We start from the raw sequence: 18,422 nt of genomic DNA on the forward strand, positions 1-18,422 counted from the left end.
CTCCCCTGATTGCCACGAGTTTTTTCACAGATAATGGCGAATGGCTCCGCAATCACCTCAGCCAACTCCTTCAGCACCCTCGGATGCATTGCATCCGGACCCATGGACTTGTGCATGTCCAGCTTTTCTAAGTAGTCCTGACCCTGTTCTTTCACCACTGAGGGCTGCTCACTTCCTCCCCATTCTGTGCTGCCCAGTGCAGTTGTCTAGGAGCTGACCTTGTCTGTGAAGACAGAGACAAAAAAAGTATTGAGTACTTCAGCTTTTCCATATCATCTGTCACTAGGTTGCCTTCGCCATTCAGTAAGGGTCTCCCATTTTCCCTGACCTTCGTCTTGTTGCTAACATACCTGTAGAAACACTTCTTGTTACCCTTCACGTCCTTTGTTATCTGCAACTCCAGTTGTGCTTTGGCCTTCCTGATTTCATTCCTGAATGCTCAAGCAGTATTTTTATACTCCTCTCTAATCATCTGACCCAGCTTCCCCTTCTTGTAGGCTTCCTTTTTGTGTTTAATCTCACCAAAGATTTCTTTGTTAATCCAAGCTGAATGTCTGCCATATTTGCTATTCTTTCTGTACATTGGGATGGTTTGTTACTGTGCCCTCAATAAGATTTTTTAAAATACAGCCTACTTTCTTGGACACCTTTCCCCCTCATATTAACCTCCCAGAGGATCCTGCCCATCAGCTCTTTGAGGGAGTGAAAATCTGCTTTTCTGAAGTGCAAAGTCCGTATTCTGCTGTTTTCCTTTCTTCCTTTTGTCAGGATCCTGAATTCTACTATCTCATGGTCATTGCTGCCCAGGTTGCCACCAACTTGTACTTCCCCTACCAATTCTTCCTGGTTTGTGAGCAGCAGGTCAAGAGGAGCACAGCTCCTAGGTGGTTCCTCCAGCACTTGCATCAGGATGTTGTCTGCAACACTCTCCATAAACTTCCTGGATTGTCTGTGGACTGCTGTATTGCTCTCCTAGCAGATGTCAGGATGATTGAAGTCCCCCATGAGAACCAGGTCCTGTGATCTGAAAACTTTCACTAGTTGTCTCTCATCTACCTCATCCTCCTCATCTGGTGGTCTATAATAGATGCCCACCATGACATCACCCTCTTTGCTCTCACCTCTAACAACCCAGAGACTCTCAACAGACTTTTCTCCAGTTTCATACAGGAGCTCTGAGCAGTCATATTGTTTTTTACATAAGTGCAACTCCTCCTCCTTTTTTCCCTGCCTGTCCTTCCTGAACAGTTTATACCCATCCATGACAGTGCTCTAGTCATGTGAGTTACCCCACCAAGTGTTGGTTATTCCAATCACATCATAGTTCCTTGATTGTCCCAGGACTTCCCATTCCTCCTGCTTATTTCCCAGGCTTCTTGCATCCATGCACAGCCACCTAAGATAACAAGTGGATTGCCCTACTTTCTCATGAATCAGGAGGCAACCCCTGTTGCACCTCCTTCTTGTGCTTCCTTCTGGTATCCCGCTTCCCCACTTACCTCCGTGTTTAGGTCTCCTTCTCCCCAGCAAACCTAGTTTAAACCTAGTTCCTCACTAGTTTAGGAAGCCTGTCTGCAAAGATGCTCTTCCCTCTTTGTTAGGCAGATCCAGTCTCTTCCTAACAATCCTTCTTGGCTTACTAAACATGGCTTACTAAACATGGATTACCCATGACATATAATATACATGAATGTAAAAGTACTAAGTAAGTACACTGTGCATACCAGAGTGGGAGCTTCTACTCTGGGAGGCTGGCTGGGGTTGGCTCCACGCTGTGGTGTTGTAACCTCCAAGGTCACAGTGCTGCTCACTGAAATTTGGCCTGGCCAGCCCCCTGTTATCATGACAGAGGCAGCTGGGTCAAATCCGAGTGGTGCTGTGACCTGGTGTATCAGGTCGCAACACCCAGAGTAAGTTAAGGGAACAACCATGCTTTAACCTGGTTCCCTGATGTGGTGGTATCAATGTAGATCAGGCTTAGTCATCTCTTTAGGAATAACGTGCAGCACTAATGTTTCGTACTTCAGGCAGAAATGAGTCACTAGTGCCTTCTCTATATCTCTGTTTAAGTATGGTTTGAAAGCAGAAGCTACTTTTGGTTTAGGTCACATCATTCTGGTTATCTTGAGAATGAGTAACCATTTAATTGGACAAAGTTTATCTTCCTTTCATCATCTCTTATTCCCATTTGACTCAGTTATTCTCTCCTGAAGAAGCTCTGTTCACAGATTTGAAATGTGTGAAAAAATTGTATTATATTAAACTTCATGGAAAATGATAAGTGAAGAATGGAGTACATTTTTAGGTGCTTGTTATAAACACCAGTAGAACTTTTAGCAATGCCTTTCAAAAGGAATGTAAAGGTCTTTATACCAGCACTTACTGTGCAAGAGGCTTTTATCATACCATTTATTTTAAACCAATGTAAAAATTGATACATCTGTAGCCGTAATGAATTCCATCCACAATGAAGGACATTTTAATCATCTTGGAAATGTCAAGCTTCTAAAGTTGTTGTTCTATTGCATACATTTTTTCATTAGGAGTTAAAATTGGAGATGCCCAAGCTCTGAGCTGACTTTGCTATTCAGCTTTGAAATGGTGCCTGAAAGCATCACAAGTTGTCACTAGGTTTCCAATTACTGTTCCATGTCCCTGATTTTCAAAGGTATATAGATGCCTATGGCCCATTGAACTCAATAGGCATGAGGTACCTAAATACCTTTGGGGATTTGGACCAAGTATACTAGCTCTCCTATGAGAGGGATCAATTGACTGGAATCAATAGGAACTATTCGTATTCTCCAGCAGAACAGGTCTCTAATTTCTGCCGTTCAGGCTTGTCACTGGTACTCAAGGCTCCTCTTTCTAACCTTAATGACAGGCTTCTTTTGCTGGTCATGAGTGCCCCATCCTCTCCTGCCTCTGATGCAGTTTTACATGCTCCTCCCCTGAACAGAGCTCGGGCTTCTCCAAACCCCACCAGCCCAAGTTCTGTTGCAGGTGAGAATGAATTACATTGATTAGAGGTGGCAGACACCGACTAGGACAGTCAAAGTCTTACAGGCCAATTTATTTCATGAGTTCCCCCAGTGCAAGGCTACAGAACCTAGGCTACATGCCTCCAGCAATGAAAAGTCCAGTGGGGTGGGAGAAGAGGACAGCAGCGCATGTCACACACAACCGCCACTCCACTAAGGGTCCAGAGCCTGCTAAGGCAGGACACATAGGGGGTGGGGCCAGTTCAGCTAGTAAATGTGCTGAATCAGCACATTTCTTGGGCGGTGTTTGTTGATGGGAGCCTTGTTTGTATGGAGCCATGGCTGGAAAACCTGTTCCCTTGCAAAGTCTCTCAGGGATGGCATCCACAGTGATCCTGCCAGTTGATCTCTCCCATTAAAGAATGGGTGAATCTGGGCCTGTGTCTCGTAGATTGATGTCAAGCCCCAAAAGGCTGATCTAGTCCAGCCCCTGCATTGTAGCGGGTTCGTTCTTTCTTTCTAAACTATTCCCCATAGATGGGCATCTTTCCTTGGTTCACAATATCTCCAGCAAGAACAATTAATTCCCTATGCTGGCAGGCAGCCAGTGCCATTATGTTACACTGCCCTTAATTTGTAGTGCTAAGGATATTGTAATATGTTTGTTGCTGCAGCATAAGCCTCTATTTTCAATGTTCTGAGAGCCTCATAGGACTCCAGCTAACCAGGAGCACGACTTACTTGCCATGGTTTCAAGCCGGATCATGCAGCACACAAAATCAGAGAAACAGATTCTCATAGAAGAGTTGCTGTACCTCAGAGCCAACAGATGGAGGAGCTGGTCACTGACAGCCAGGCCTACAAGCAAGAGGCAGAGAGGGCAGTTAACATGATAGCAAAAAAAAGATGCAAGGTCCAGCCGTCCTCTGCAATTGCAGGGACTTGATGCTGTCTACTTGAGCCTAGGCTTGTTGAAATGTGCACTCAAGTCTCCAGGCAATGTTTAAGGACCCCACCATCACATCTTAAACTGGTAAGTGGTCAGGAATTTAATGTAGGCAGTCCTGCTGTATGGCATGTATTTGTCCCTGAAATCCATCTCTATCACCATCTCCCCATTCTCCAAAAAAACAAATAACCTTTTTATTGCAAATGCATGTATCAGTTTATTCACTGTTGGCCCTATAGGCATTGCCTTCTCTTATTCCCTACCCTGAGCACTCTCTTTGCTCTTGTGCTTGAATCCCTTTGTCTGTGTTTGTTAACGCTTTAAAAGAGTGGCTTTTAAATTTTAACTGTTTTGAAATTATTTCATTATAACATCAAGCATCCCAAGCACTCCATCAGGTTGATGCTTACGAAGATACAAGGCCAGTTCCTCATCTGGTGTAGAACAGCACTGAAGTCAATGGAGCTGTGCTGATTTACACCAGCTGAGGATCTGACTTATTATCTTCTAAGCAGCAGTGACCATGAGATGATAGCGTTCAGGATCCTGACAAAAAGGAGAGCAGCAGGATATGGACTGTGCACTTCAGAAAAGCAGACTCTGACTCCGTCAGGGTCACCTGGGAGGCCAACATGAGGAGGGAAGGAGTCCAAGAGAGCTGCTGTATTTTAAAGAAACCTTATTGAAGGAATAGGAACAAACCAACCTGATGTGCAGAAAGAATAGCAAATATGGCAGGCAACCAGCTTGGCTTAACAAAGAAGTCTTCGGTGAGTTTAAACAGAAAATGGAAGCTTACAAGAAGTGGAAGGTTGGTCAGATGACCAGGGAGGAGTATAAAAATACTGCTCGAGCATGGAGGAGTGAAACCAGGAAGGCCAAAGCACAACTGGAGATGCAGCTAGTGAGGGACGTGAAAGGTAACAAGAAGGGTTTCTACAGATATGTTAGCAACAAGAAGAAGGTCAGGGAAAGTGTGAGTCCTTTACAGAATGGGGGAAGCAACCTAGTGACAGATGATGTGGAAAAATCTGAAGTACTCAATGCTTTTTTTTGCCTCTGTCTTCACAGACAAGGTCAGCTCCCAGACTACTGCACTGGCCAGCAAAGAATGGGAAGGAGGCGAGCAGCCCTCAGTGGTGAAAGAACTATTTTAAAAGGCTGTACATGCACAAGTCCATGGGGACAGATGCAATGCATCTGAGTGTGCATAGGGAGTTGGCTGATGTGATTGCAGCGCCATTGACCATTATCTTTGAAACTTCGTGGTGATGGGGGAGTTCCTGGATGATTTTCAAAAAAGGGAAGGAGGAGGATCTGGGGAACTACAGACCAGTCAGCCTCACCCCAGTCACCAGAAAAATCATAAGCAGCTCCTCAAGGAATCCATTTTGAGGCACTCGAAAGAGAGGAAAGTGATCAGGAACAGTCATCATGGGTTCACCAAGTGTAAGTCATGCCTGATCAACTTGATTGCCTTTTATGATCAGATGACTGGCTCTGTGGATGTGGGGAAAGTGATACATCTTGACTTTAGCAAAGCTTTTGATATGGTCTCCCACAGTATTCTTGCCAGCAAGTTAAAGAAGTATGGGTTGGATGATAGAAGCTGGCTAGATCATTGGGCTCAACGGGTAGTGATCAATGGCTCGATGTCTAATTGGCAGCAAGCGGAGTGCCCCAGGAGTTGGTGATGGGGCTGGTTTTGTTCAATATCTTCATTAATGATCTCGAGGATGGGGTGGATTGCACCCTAAGCAAGTTTGCAGATGACACTAAGCTGGAGGGAGTGGTAGATACCCTGGAGGGCAGGAATAGGATACAGAGTGACCTAGACAAATTGGAGGATTGGGCCAAAAGAAATCTGATGAGGCTCAGCAAGGACAAGTGTAGAGTTCTGCACTTAGCATGGAAGAAGCCCATGCACTACTACTAATTGGGGACTGACTGGCTAGGCCGCAGGTCTGCAGAAAAGGACCTGGGGGTTAGAGTGGACAAGAAGTTGAATATGAGTCAGCAGTGTGCCTTTATTGTCAAGATGGCTAATAGAATATCGGGCTGCATTAGTAGGAGCATTGCCAGCAGATCAAGGGAAGTGATTACTCCCTTATATTTGGCATTGATGAGGCCACCTTTGGAGTATTGTGTCCAGTTAGAGCCCTCCTCCCCCCAAGGATGTGGACTAATTGGAAAGAGTCTAGTGGAGGGCAACAAAAATGATTAAGGGAGCTGGAGCAAATGACTTATGAGGGGAGCTGAGGGAACTAGGCTTGTTTAGTCTGCAGAAGAGAAGATTGAGGGGGGATTTGATAGCAGCCTTTAGCTACCTGAAAGGGAGTTCCAGAGAGGATAGAGCTAAGCTGGTCTCAGTGGTGGCAGATGACAGAACAAGGATCAATGATCTCAAGTTGCAGTGGGGGAGATCTAGACTGGATATCAGGAAAAGGTTTTTCACTAGGAGGTTGGTGAAGCACTGGAATGGGTTACCTAGGGAGGTGGTGGAATCTCCATCCTTAGAGGTTCTTAAGGCCCAGCTTGACAAAGCCCTGGCTGGGATGGATTTAGTTGAGGTTGGTCCTGTTTTGAGCAGGGGGTTGGACTAGATGACCTTCTGAGGTCCCTTCCAACTCTAATCTTCTATGATAAGCATTAAGGCCTATATTAAGGTTAATGTTCTGCTGAATAGTGATGGACTTTAGTAAAACATTTCAATACATGCTTAAAAGGGCCTATATTTAGCAGCATTTTGGGAGTTAATTAGCATCTTGTATGCTATTGCTGGATCTGATTACTCCCCCTGTAAGAAAATTCCATGCAGGGGGCTATGGAGCCAGTATTTTGGAAAGAATCTAGTCTGTGTTGTATGGTATGGGAGGAGGCAAGGTGTTTTGTGGGGAGTGGGAGTGGGGCAGGTTCTCCTTCAAAAAGTGCTTAGCAGGTAAAAAGTGCTGAATTTGTCATTTTTTTATATTCTCTCTTTATCTCTTCACTATCTGCATGTATGCAATATTCCTCCATATTTTATACGTTAGTGCCTTTATTACAAAATCATCCTTGCTGATTATTTGGTATATAAGTGATACATTTCAGATCCCTGCACTCGGAGCCTATGGCCACAGCTCGATGATACATCAGGAATTTCAGTCTCTCGAGAGGCCATGCTCTATCCTCCTTCTCTTCCTCCTGAAAAAAAATCCACCAACTTTATGGCTTCCATTGATTACATTTTGTCTAGCATTCCCCATAGGTTGAAAATTTACATTATACTGGCTAAAACAACTTAAATAGCCAATTTAGCTAAATTGAAGCACCTCTAATGCAGCTTTATTGGACAGGAGCTTCCTATGGGATATCCAATCACATATATAAAATCTAACCAGTTATAACTAGACAAATTCAATCATGTTAATGAAACTGGAGTGCTTGCTTAAAATTTCAACACTAGTCTAGCCAACACAGGTCAGTGTAAACCAAATAAAAGTCTTTTAATGTAGCTGTGTCCTATAAAATCAGTTACAGCCTGAGAGAGAGACTGAATGAACTAGCATAGGTGCAGTGCAGTGGCTGTTCTAACTTCCTTGATCCTTTCTCCTACCAGGTGATTTATCCCTGATCAAGAGAGTTCCTCTGGGAGTGAGACAGAAATTCAGTTTCCAGGTGCTCTTTAAAGTTTCCAGGCCCTCTTTACTGAGCCTTAATGGCCTTCATGCCACTTGGCAAATGTCTATCATCAGCACCAGCTCAACAATGCTCCAGTCCAATTCTATGCAGCAGGACCACTTAGCAGGGGAAATGGCTTCTTCCTGCAACATTCTCTTTGACTTGGTTACATGTGAAATGGATAATGATCATTTTGTCCTTTTGAGATGCATTACTCGCAAATTGAGCCAGGAGTGGGATCTCACTAGATCTTCCATACAATCCTACCACTCTCCTCTCTTCCAACCTCCCCTACCCTCATCTTTCTAACACTGTCTCAAAGTACACTGAACATACCTGCTATTTGTACTGCATTCCTCAAATCTGAGACATCAAGGAATCCAGAACGAGTTCCCTCTTCTCTCCTGAAAATGTCCTGGAAACCATTTTGAAAGAGTTCAGTTTCTTACTTTTAAGCCAATGTCAGCTCCCCAAACTTATGCTATGGCCTAGCATGTCAGCCACTTGCCAATGCATTTCACTTTCTCCTTAATAAATTAGCTTGGTGGAAATTCAGTGCAATGCCTGATGGGAGACTAGAATAAGAAATACAACTTTCCAGAAAGAACAGTTGGGATATCCTTGCTCTTGGACTGAGGGGGCTCACTGACGGATGCAGTGAAAGATTGGCATTAATGTTCCTTCAGAGCCATCTACCCTTCCAGCTTATTCAGTGACAATTGCAGTGGCCTGGCTTAGTTCCCAGAGCCTAAGTGAGAGAGAAGACAGAGGTGAGCAGTGATCACCTTGGGATATTCCCCCTACCAACATTTAAGGGGAACTCCATGGTAAACAGGTCTGAATGTTCATCTAGGTGTGCCCTTTCATTTATATCCCCTGCATTTTTACTTATTCAGATCAAAGCTTGTATATCCATGACTCTGCTAACACAAACAGCCCATTGTGACATGCTGTGCCCCATGTACACCCTTATAGTGTGATGTGTATCTTTCCTGTTCACCCTTATAGTGTAACTGTGTATTGTGTAATGAAAAGTATGTCATGGAAGGTGGTTTTGGAATGCTCATGACATACTGAACATTCTTATTATGGTAGCATGTTTCCTGCACTGTCATATGTCTGTAGAGATATGAAACTCTGCTATGTCATATCCCCAAATGTGTGTCTCACATGGCTATCTATTCAGGCAGGCAAACACAAAGCTGAGGTTTCACACCTCACAGAGGCACGCATACAGGAACAATGGACTGGCCTGAGCACCTGATAAGGAGACGCTCATTTGACTCAAGTGAGGGAACGCATGCCCATTGCCGGTCTTGGATGATCACCTGCCCCCAGGGGGTGTCGAGGAAACTTGTTAAAAGAGAGAGGCATCTGTGTCTTTGTGAGCGTTCCCTTGCAATCCATCTACATAGCAACATCAAGGTCACTGAGAAACTGCCCACAAAGGGGGGGGGGGGGGGCGCGACTGGCTGCAAGATTCATCTCAGCCAGCTTGTGCGTAAGCTCACATCACAGACTGAAAAGCTATTGAAATATTAAGTCTAGTTTAGGATGTGAGTTACCTTTTAGTTAATTGTGATATACTCTCTTGATTCATATTAATCTGACTTGTGATCACTTAAAATATTGCTGTGGTCAATAAACTTATTTGTTTGTTTTATCTAAAACAGTGCATGTGGATTCAGTGTGTGGAGAGACTTCACTTTAGAGTGACAGAGTTGGTGCATATCAATTTCTTTGATAAACTGACAGACAAATGTAAATGAGTTTGCAGGGTGCAGCGTACAGCATTGAACCCTGTAAGATGGCAGTTCCCAGGGTTGCATTTGGGACTGGGGGTGTTTTCTGGGGTCAATCCCATGAGCAGCTGGCCAGAAGTGCTCCTTCATTGTGCCAGGGAACGATTACTCCAGGAGGCTGGGCGTGGGCTGAGTGGGTGGTTCATACAACAAAGCAGAGTGAGTCGGGACCCAGGAGTGAGGGATTGGGTGAGACAGCTACACACCAGTCCAGATTGCGGAGGGGGGGGGGGGGGACATCACACCCATCAATAATGACTCAACTAAAAGAGAAGTTGCATAATTCATATTTTTATGGCACAGAGTGGGGTGACATCCTCCAGTACATTCAATGTTCTAAACACAATAAACTATGTACCTGAGAACATAAAACATTGACTTGACAGGCACCTATATAAAAAAAAAGCTCCAAATACAGGGACTGTCCCTATAAAATTGGCCCATTTGGTCACTCGAATTGGCTGCCATGAAATATGACAATAGTCTTGCACAGAAACATATGGTCCATAACAGGAACACAAACAGGTAATCCAGTCTAAATGCTTGTACCCTTCACGGATACTCACGATGTTTAGGCCTTGATACTTCATATACTTATGCATATGAACAACAACAGTCCCATTGAACTGTGGGACTACTCCTGGGTATATAAGTGCAGGACTGCAACACAATCTCTAACCTATGCCTCAGTATCTGCCATAAGGATGCCTTGAGCACTTATTCATTGGCAGAATTATTCTTTCCATTCAGAACTCTTGACATAGACCTCCCCATCCAATATTTGAGCTCCCTACTTTTGAATTATAAGGCAAAAGCTTTGTCTACTAAGCTTCACAGCCTTTGTTTCTGTCTTTACCCCACAATATTTTAATTTCATAGTGTCTGCGTCCCATTGATTAAAAGCATAGTCCTAGCTGAGAAAATGGGTTCCTGACAGTTCACACCTACCTTGTACTTAGCAAGCAGTTTCCAGAGGTGCTTAAATTCTTGCAGCGAGAGTCTTCCATTAGACCTGACCTGCATGTGTGGTTAAGGACTAAACAATTAGTAGGAGCTAACCCTGGGATGCCACTTTGGGCGTGGCTTCCCTCAACTAAAGCCAGATGCAGGAAGCCACCCATGTGAAAAGAGCCCTGTTACCATGAGAGATGGAATGTCAGTCTTTAATTTGGGGACGGCAAAGACCTATAAGGTATTCATTGCTATGAGTATGGGTGTAAGACGCTATAGAATCCACAAAATAAATATGACAAACTGTAAATATAACTGATGGCCATTAAGCAGCAAAGTTATATAGTGCCTTTCACAGCAAAGGATAACTAGGCTATAACTTTAGTGTATGCCAGGCCCCACAGAAATGCAGCCACTTTTGGGGAGGAGCAAAAGATGCTGTCTTCTAGCCCCCTGCTGCTTGTGAGCATGCGAACCACAGGGCATTACACTAGCTTACAACGAGCTTATTGGTATATCTGCACTGCCACTGAAGCTGACTGTAGTACATGTAGGCACACTTGTGCTAGCTTTAATGTAGCTAGCACAGACAATAGTAGATGTGGTGGCAGGGGCTTCAGTGTGGGCTAGCTGCAAATGTAGGTACTCAGGTGGTTAGCCCATGCCACCAAGTCTATGCTAGCTAGATTAAAGCTAACTTGGCTATGCCTACCTGTGCTGCAATCTTGCCTTCCCTTACAGTGCAGCCATCCCCTGTATGTATGTACTGGGGTGGAGGGAAGCACCCCAGACCGCTCTGAACGTATCGGGTGGTGAGCAGCTTTGCTGTCATTCATAGGCTTGGAGTGGGAGGAGAGGACGGAGCTTCTGAGCATAAGGTGTAGAGTCTTCATAGCCCCATTAGTCGTACTAGACACCTCCAAAGGATCACGGGAGGGGATCTACCCTCTGTTGCACCCTGCTGCGTGGTCCTAGCAGACAAGGAGTGCACACAGCCTAGTGGAGGTGTAAAGGAGGTGTAATGTCTGATCATGAGTGTACTCCCACAATACTTTATCCTCTACAGGTGAGACTGCCTCTGGTCTCTGCCTCTTTCACAGCACCATGCCTGTGCAAGCAGAGCTCCCTTACAGTGAAATAAAAGCAAGTGGGTATTGCTGCCATCAAACATGGCTGAAGGAGGCTGCTCCTGACTTTAAAGGCCGCATAGGTCACACTGTATAGGCATAGAGCAATGTAGTGAATGAAAAAAAAATCCATCTTGAATAAAAATGGAACAGGGAAGTGGGAAAAGTGGCTGTGTCAGCTCCCTCCATGCATCCTGCACTCAGTGTCCAGTTAGACTGTGAGGGGGTTTAGTGACAGGAAAGCTGGAAAGAAAGAGCAGAGCTGCTGGCCATTTTTATTCCTTTGCTACAATCTGTAATAGTCTAGCAGTGCTTCAGAGTTATTCCAAGGCTCAGAACAAAGAGACAGCATGAGAGCATGCAGCAGGGAGAATTTATGTTTTCATCAAGGAGCTCTCTTGTTCTACAAGGGCCAGCAATGCATTTCCTGTGTTGTCTTGTTAACTGTGAGAGAGAACTGTGCCATCCATCTAACTACGCAGCAAAGGATGAATAGCTTGCCAGGCATTGATTCCTCAGTGACACATGGCTGATGTCAGGAGAAAGGTAAAGGCTGGAGTGACCAGCAGAAATCATAGCTTCACTGTTCTTGAAATCAACTTAGAGCAGCGGGCTTGGAGTTCCAGTTCACAGGCAAGCCAAGGCTGGCAGCCTTAAAGGGAGAATGGGAAGAAATAGTCTTAGGGCGAGCTATGCAGTAGATCTTACTGAATACCAACTTATTCCTGTGGAAGCTGAATGACACATTCGAGACTGGAGCCAAGGCTTGTGCATGGAGAGTTCTGAAGAAGAGGACTATGTAATTAATAGAATAGGTTTTAAAGTAAATAGGGAGTGGCCTATGGCACCCAGCTGTCAGACAGCTCCTGGCAGCAGAGCCTCAGAGACAGGGTGCATTGCAAAGCCCTGTGGGCAACTTATTCATTGATGCCTGTGGCCAATATTTATTTGTGGGCTTTTACAGTGGGAAGCTCAGCAGAGCCATAATTCAAGGAAAGGATGGGCTGCAGGGGGGAAGTTTATTATTGCCTTTGCTGAAAGGATACATCCATCAGAGCTAAAATGCCTCTGCATGAATCGAAGCAGAATCCTCCACCCAGGCTGGCCATTTCATCTATAAAAATGAATAAAACAAAAGCAATCAGACAAGAATTAAAAGTGCCCTGGGTTAGCTCTCTACTTCCAGAGAGCTGGGCTCCAACCAGGTCACTGTTAGGATGGGGAGGTGGATCTCAAGTCTAGCCGCTAGTGGTCCGTATCAGTAAAGGACCCCAGTATCTGGTACAGAAACTGAAATGGCAAGGAGTGCTGCACGTCAGGTCTGAGGTGCATTGGAGGAGGTAGGTGTTTGTGTGTCATACTTTTCAAATGGACCCCTTCTGAGGGATGTCAGTTAGCTGAGACCCAAAGGTAACTAGGTCCCACATAAATGTGGTGATCCCTCACCTTTATGGTTGTTTTGACCTCTCATTTTTGGTCTCTGTCTCACACTGCACCCAATAACACAGATAGTGGGAGTGGTGAAGGACAGGATTAGACTTCTACCAGGGAATGTTGCAGGTCAATGGCGAGCTGCCCTGGCAGAGCTGTGTGAGGAGTAAGGATTGGAATAAAAGGGGTGCTGCATGTCCAGTTGGAGCGTGGTGTGAGGACCCAGGACTGGATCCCATAAAAAAAGCAGGTGCGCTACAGATCATGGCAGGGGGCCTAAGCAGAGCTGTGTTGTGATCTAGGCCTGAAATAGCAGAGCACTCTGCAGGTCAGGAGGAAGGGTTGTGTGGGGATCCAGGACTGGAAAAATGGGTGCTGCCGGGCACAGTAGAGAGCTTTAGTGCTGGCCCATGCGGAAGTTCAGTAACCTGAGATGCAGTATTCAACAGCCTCTCTGAACATACAGACAGCAGTGTGCTAAGGAAGTCCGAGACTCAGCGGCAGTCGACGGGAGTTACGCAAAAAACTTGCGTAACTCCCATCGACTTCTCTGCTCCTTTTCTGCGCGCCGTCTTCACTGCACTGCGCCGACGGGAACCGCGTTCCCGTCAACGCAGCGCTACGCCACTTGTGAAGGTGGTCTTAGTACATCGATTTCTGGATCAAGCGAGCGGGTCTTCACTGACCGCTCAGTCGATCCAGAGAAATCGATCTGATGGCGGTGACTTTGCCGCCATCAGCGTAGCCATAGCCTAAGTGATGATCTTGGCTGGAGCTGGGCTGTTTCATAAGTGAACACTAATTTCTTAATAAAAGTTGAGCATAAATGGAATGCCAGTGGAGGCTTTTTCAACTCATCATAATAAGAGTTCTACTAATCATACTGAGCATTTTCCTAGGACTGTCAGGGCTAGATCTAAGGCTCTATCTAGTTCACACTAGATCCAGGGTAGGAAAACACCATTAATTGGATCATAAAGAGCTTTACCTTTCAGGAACACTTCATTCAGCAGCTGTTGCAGCTGTGAGGCATCAATATCTGAGCCCTAAAGCAGAATAAAGCACAGGAGTTTATAAGCACCAGCTTTCCTTATTCCACATCTTTCCTTATTCTCCTCTTGCTTACGCCACTGAGAATAAGGAGTAACTCCACTCATGGCAGAAGAGTTACACTGCTGCAAATCTGGTGTGAGATCAGAATCAGCCCCTCTGATTCTTTGAACCACCCATTCTTTTTAAAATAATTTGTGCTGTCCATGCAAGGGTCTTGAAGTGCTTTACCACCACTTCTATGATGAAGAGAAGTAATATCCCCAGTGTTGTACAGATAGGGAAACCAAGGCTGAGAGATGCTAAGAGGTCCAAGGTCATACAATAAGTCAGTGCTTGAGCTAGGAATGGAACTCACATCTCCTGAAGCCCCATCCTATGGTTTAACTACATGACCATCCTTCCTGCCCTACTATTTTTGTTTTAATTGGCATTACATTACTTGCTTTGGAGAAGTTCGGCCATCTAAAGGAGCAGCTGATTCCTAGACTCAAAGGGTCACTGCCTCTGTATTGGCTGACCTTTGCTCAGCAAAATCTGAAGGCCTGAATGAGAGTGGGGGAAAGGCAGTGTTTAGCCACCTGTGTATCCTTCAATTCTGGGGCTGCTTGGTACTGGTAAGGTTCCTGGCATAAATTAGAACAGCCTGAAGTCTGCTTTATCTTGTGCCAGCTGTCAACAATCTCCATGGGTTCTTGACAGGGATAAGCTGATTCAGGAGCACACTAGCTCCCTGTGCAATCCACCCCTCTCCTTTGCTGGCCATGAGGACAGGATATGGCATAAGAACTGCTACATTGCATTTACACTATAGGAGGCTTCCCCCATGCACTTCTGCACTGATGTAAGCAAGCTGAGAATCAGGCTCATTGTCTCCTACTATACATTGAACTGTAGGTCTTAGCGGCCTGACTCATGAGTCATGTAAAATCACCCTGTCCTCCCCTATCGCTCCCCAAGATGCACCCAGTGCATTCTGTATGACTGTCATTTTCACCTTTAACTATTAACTGTGAGAGGTCTATTGTGTAAAGGCTTTTGACAGTGACTTTTCTCTTGACTAAGTCAAGGAGTTCTTTATAACAGTTTATTAAACCATTTAGAGCATCTGCTGTGAACACACACAGCTTGGCTTAGAGAGAGCTGGAATCAATTACTCAAACACTGACTGATGTGTGCTTTCCAAATTCAGCAAGTGCAAGCTGGAAACTGTTCTGACCAGAGGGAAAAAACATCCAAGGATTACTGCTAATTGCTTGTTTAAAAAACCCCAAATCATCCCCTAATATACTGAGCCATCCATTCAATTCCAGCTGCATCTCCCGTTTTCTGTTAGATTTTAGCAGCCAGATCAATGTTGTTTTGAAGGTATCCGTTTCAGGATTAATAAACCCACATTTTCAAAAACATTTTTCTACATAGATTCATAGCAAGATGGGAGATTGTTCTTTTACTCCACATGTCTTTAATTTTTCAGTAATCAGCTGCATTCAGGGTACCTGCTTAGCATATCTGAGGAAGACATTTTCAGAGGAGTTGTCTTGACTCTGTTTGGTTATGTCCTGGATCACAACAAAACATGCACACATGCAAATTAGTGACAAAAGTCCCGGGAAACAGAACCTCATTATTCACATAGCTCTGTAGATGTGTACAGCACTTTAGAATGGGCAAGAATGTACAACAAAGAATACAGCGCTGCCTTAAAGATCCTGTAGTCTAAAGGCAAGAAGAGATACAATAGCGATCAGGCAAAAAGCATTATGTGGATGTTATTACTTTGTAGAATGAGGGATTTGGGGGGTGAGGTTCAGATTTGAAGGAGAGTGAGTTTAGCCTCTCTTAATTGGAAGGATGTCCTAAACATGAAGCTAAAAAGTAAGCACAGGAAGGTGTCAGGCGAAGAGAATTTTAGGTGGAGTATAGGAAATGGGGGAAATCAGGGCCAGATTATCACGTGGGGCAAATTGATGTCTCTATATTGAAGCCAATAGCTCTCCACCATTTTAAGACCATCTGAAGATGTGGCCCATGGGCAGGAATAAAGTTGTGGAGAGCCTTGGAAGAGATGGGCTGTTAATGTGGAAGAAAGGGGGAAACCAGTGCAGAAATTCAAGAAGAAGAGAGAAGTGAGGGGAGCTCAATGAGAGGAAGATAACCTAGACAGTGCTAAATTGATAGTTTAGGGCCTAATCCTCACACACAAAGATCCTCTGACTCCAATAGGATTACTAAGGACCACCTGTATAAAGTTTTCAGGATTAGGTACTGTACTTACATACAGCAAAATATAGGTTATTGGTTAATGACATTAAGGAAATTGAAAGTTTATTAGTGCAACTGGGTAACAGAATAAACAATAGGTTTCTCTCTCCATAACAGGGCTTAATAGCAGATTAGAAAATTAATAATTAGAAAGGGCTTCAGTCTTTCATTTATATTAGTTTTACACAATTAACTTCAAAGGAGTCACTTCTGTTTTACACTACTGTGAGAGAGCAGAATCAGGGCAACCCAAGCTCCAAAGCATGAGAGGATTGTGCTGTAGAATGCACTAGGACTGGTGAGTCATAGTTCATAGACAGTGAGTTCTGCAGCTGGACTGGCAATTGTACTGTGCTTGGGCTGTAATTATTTAGGCCTGATTCTGAGTTCACACTAGTTTTAAGATGTGTAATTCCATTGACTTCTATAGAGTTATACTGGTACAAATCAGGAGTAAGAGAAATCAGAATCAGGCCTAGACTCTTGCAAAGACTGCTTGGGTCACCCAGTCTGACAATAACCTCTCACAAATCCCTACCTTACATTATAGGGACTAATCCCTGTGAGGAAAGAGAAGAGAATGCCATGCTGGGGAATGGGACAATGCTAATGTCTAGATTGAAGTGAATGAGCGATTATTTGGTTTGGTGGCCCAACTAAAACAAATTAGATGAAACATTGTTGTGGAAATATGTTGTTTTTTCTCACTGAAATGAAAAAACAAAAATGTCGTTTTTAGTCAAATGACACATTACATTGACTTTTCAGATGATTTTTACCTTTTTTTTTTTAAACAAAAATGAAATCTAGCTAAATTTCAAAACAAATCATTTGAAAATGAAAAGTTACAACATTTCAATTTTTTCAATTCCCCCTCCCCTATGAGTACTGCCTCTCATACCTCAGTACAGATCTGTGCTCAGAGACAGTTGCAAGAAGAGAAGGCAACAGCCAGGGCGAGGTGGGATGGGGAGAGGAGAGATACACCAGAGAGACTGGTTAGCACTTGGCTCCAGGAGATCCATAATGTTGATTCACACACCTCTAGTGTCTAAGTCATTTTTCACACCTTCCTACCTTTGGCATCACTGGGCTGAGGCTGCTTTTCAGGTCCCTAAAAAACACAAGCGTCACATCAGGAAAAAAACAACCTTCCAGCATTTATTTCAAGAGAGAGTTGTGTGTGTGTATAGATGAGAGACTCTGTAAGAATGCTTGTGAATCCCAATCTCCAATCACCCTGTAGGAAAGTAAGGAGTTCAAAGCTGGACAAATGGTCAGGCCTAAGTTACAGGGAATGGGGTCATGGCATGGGTAAACTTTGTTCCTGCTAATTGGTATGAATTCTAGTTAGAGTCTGTTATCTCTTTTCTTTCCCTCCCTTCCTGGCCATCTGTGCAGGGGATGAGGCTAATAAAATAACTATCGCCATTTCTGTGCAAGGCCTTTTGGTGTGAAGAACGAATTATCTTCCTTCTCCCCTGGCATGTCTTTACTTCAAAGAATGTTAGTGTAAAATTTATAGGTTTTAAGATGATGTGCCTGACCGCTGTATGGTAGTCCTGTAAACAACAAACAGGGGTGGGTATCATTGTATTCATTATGTAGTTGTTAATATTCATTTTATAGGTGTCAGTGTAACCAGATAAGGGTCTATGGGGAGTTGCTAGAAATGTAGACATTTACATACTGTTATGGATAAAAGAATTGTAAAGTAACCCCCTTCTTGCTCACTCGCGGCATCGAGGTGAAACGAGCAGGCAATAAAGGGTTCTGTCTCCCCAATCCGCCCCAGGGACAACCTGTTTGGTTATTTCTAACACACCCTATGATTATGCTGACACTTTTCATGCTGAGTGACATGGGTGTTTTGGTTCAGAATAAAGCCTTTGAACTTTGTCTAATCATACCTGCCACATTAGCAAGCACAGTGGGCCGGATTCTCTCCTCACACTGGTTTCAAACCACTTCAAAGTCCATTGACTTCTCTGAAATCACTCTTGATTTACACCATTGGAGGGGAGAGGAGAGGAGAATCCAGGGCTGTGTGTGCGCAACAGCAGGACTAGGTTGGCAGCACTTTCACCACTGGGGGCACCATCTCCACAGTCAGCACTTACATGTGCAAAAGCTCCTGGTCACCTTAGCTTAAGCTGGGACATTATGAAATGTCCATCTAATTTTCCTTTAGCAAATGAACACAAGA

At 44.3% G+C, this 18,422-nt stretch overlaps 1 protein-coding gene across 1 annotated transcript in view; it reads right to left on the reverse strand.

The window, feature by feature from the left end:
* Positions 1–2,791: 2,791 nt before the first annotated feature.
* Positions 2,792–18,422, reverse strand: part of CAPN13 (calpain 13) — a 74,504-nt gene continuing 58,873 nt past the window's right edge. The window contains exons 14-21 of the mRNA XM_067564760.1: positions 17,294–17,330; positions 15,451–15,513; positions 13,890–13,947; positions 12,517–12,584; positions 10,341–10,409; positions 7,927–8,005; positions 3,723–3,839; positions 2,792–2,994 (exon numbers count right to left, since the gene is read on the reverse strand). Of these exons, the coding sequence (XP_067420861.1) occupies positions 2,792–2,994; positions 3,723–3,839; positions 7,927–8,005; positions 10,341–10,409; positions 12,517–12,584; positions 13,890–13,947; positions 15,451–15,513; positions 17,294–17,330 (694 nt within the window). The remainder of the gene's footprint in view (positions 2,995–3,722; positions 3,840–7,926; positions 8,006–10,340; positions 10,410–12,516; positions 12,585–13,889; positions 13,948–15,450; positions 15,514–17,293; positions 17,331–18,422) is intronic.

This window comes from Emydura macquarii, unplaced genomic scaffold, assembly GCF_026122565.2.
Source record: "Emydura macquarii macquarii isolate MOO-44397 ecotype Brisbane River unplaced genomic scaffold, CSIRO-AGI_Emac_v2 contig_2676, whole genome shotgun sequence".
Lineage (NCBI taxonomy): Eukaryota > Metazoa > Chordata > Testudines > Chelidae > Emydura > Emydura macquarii.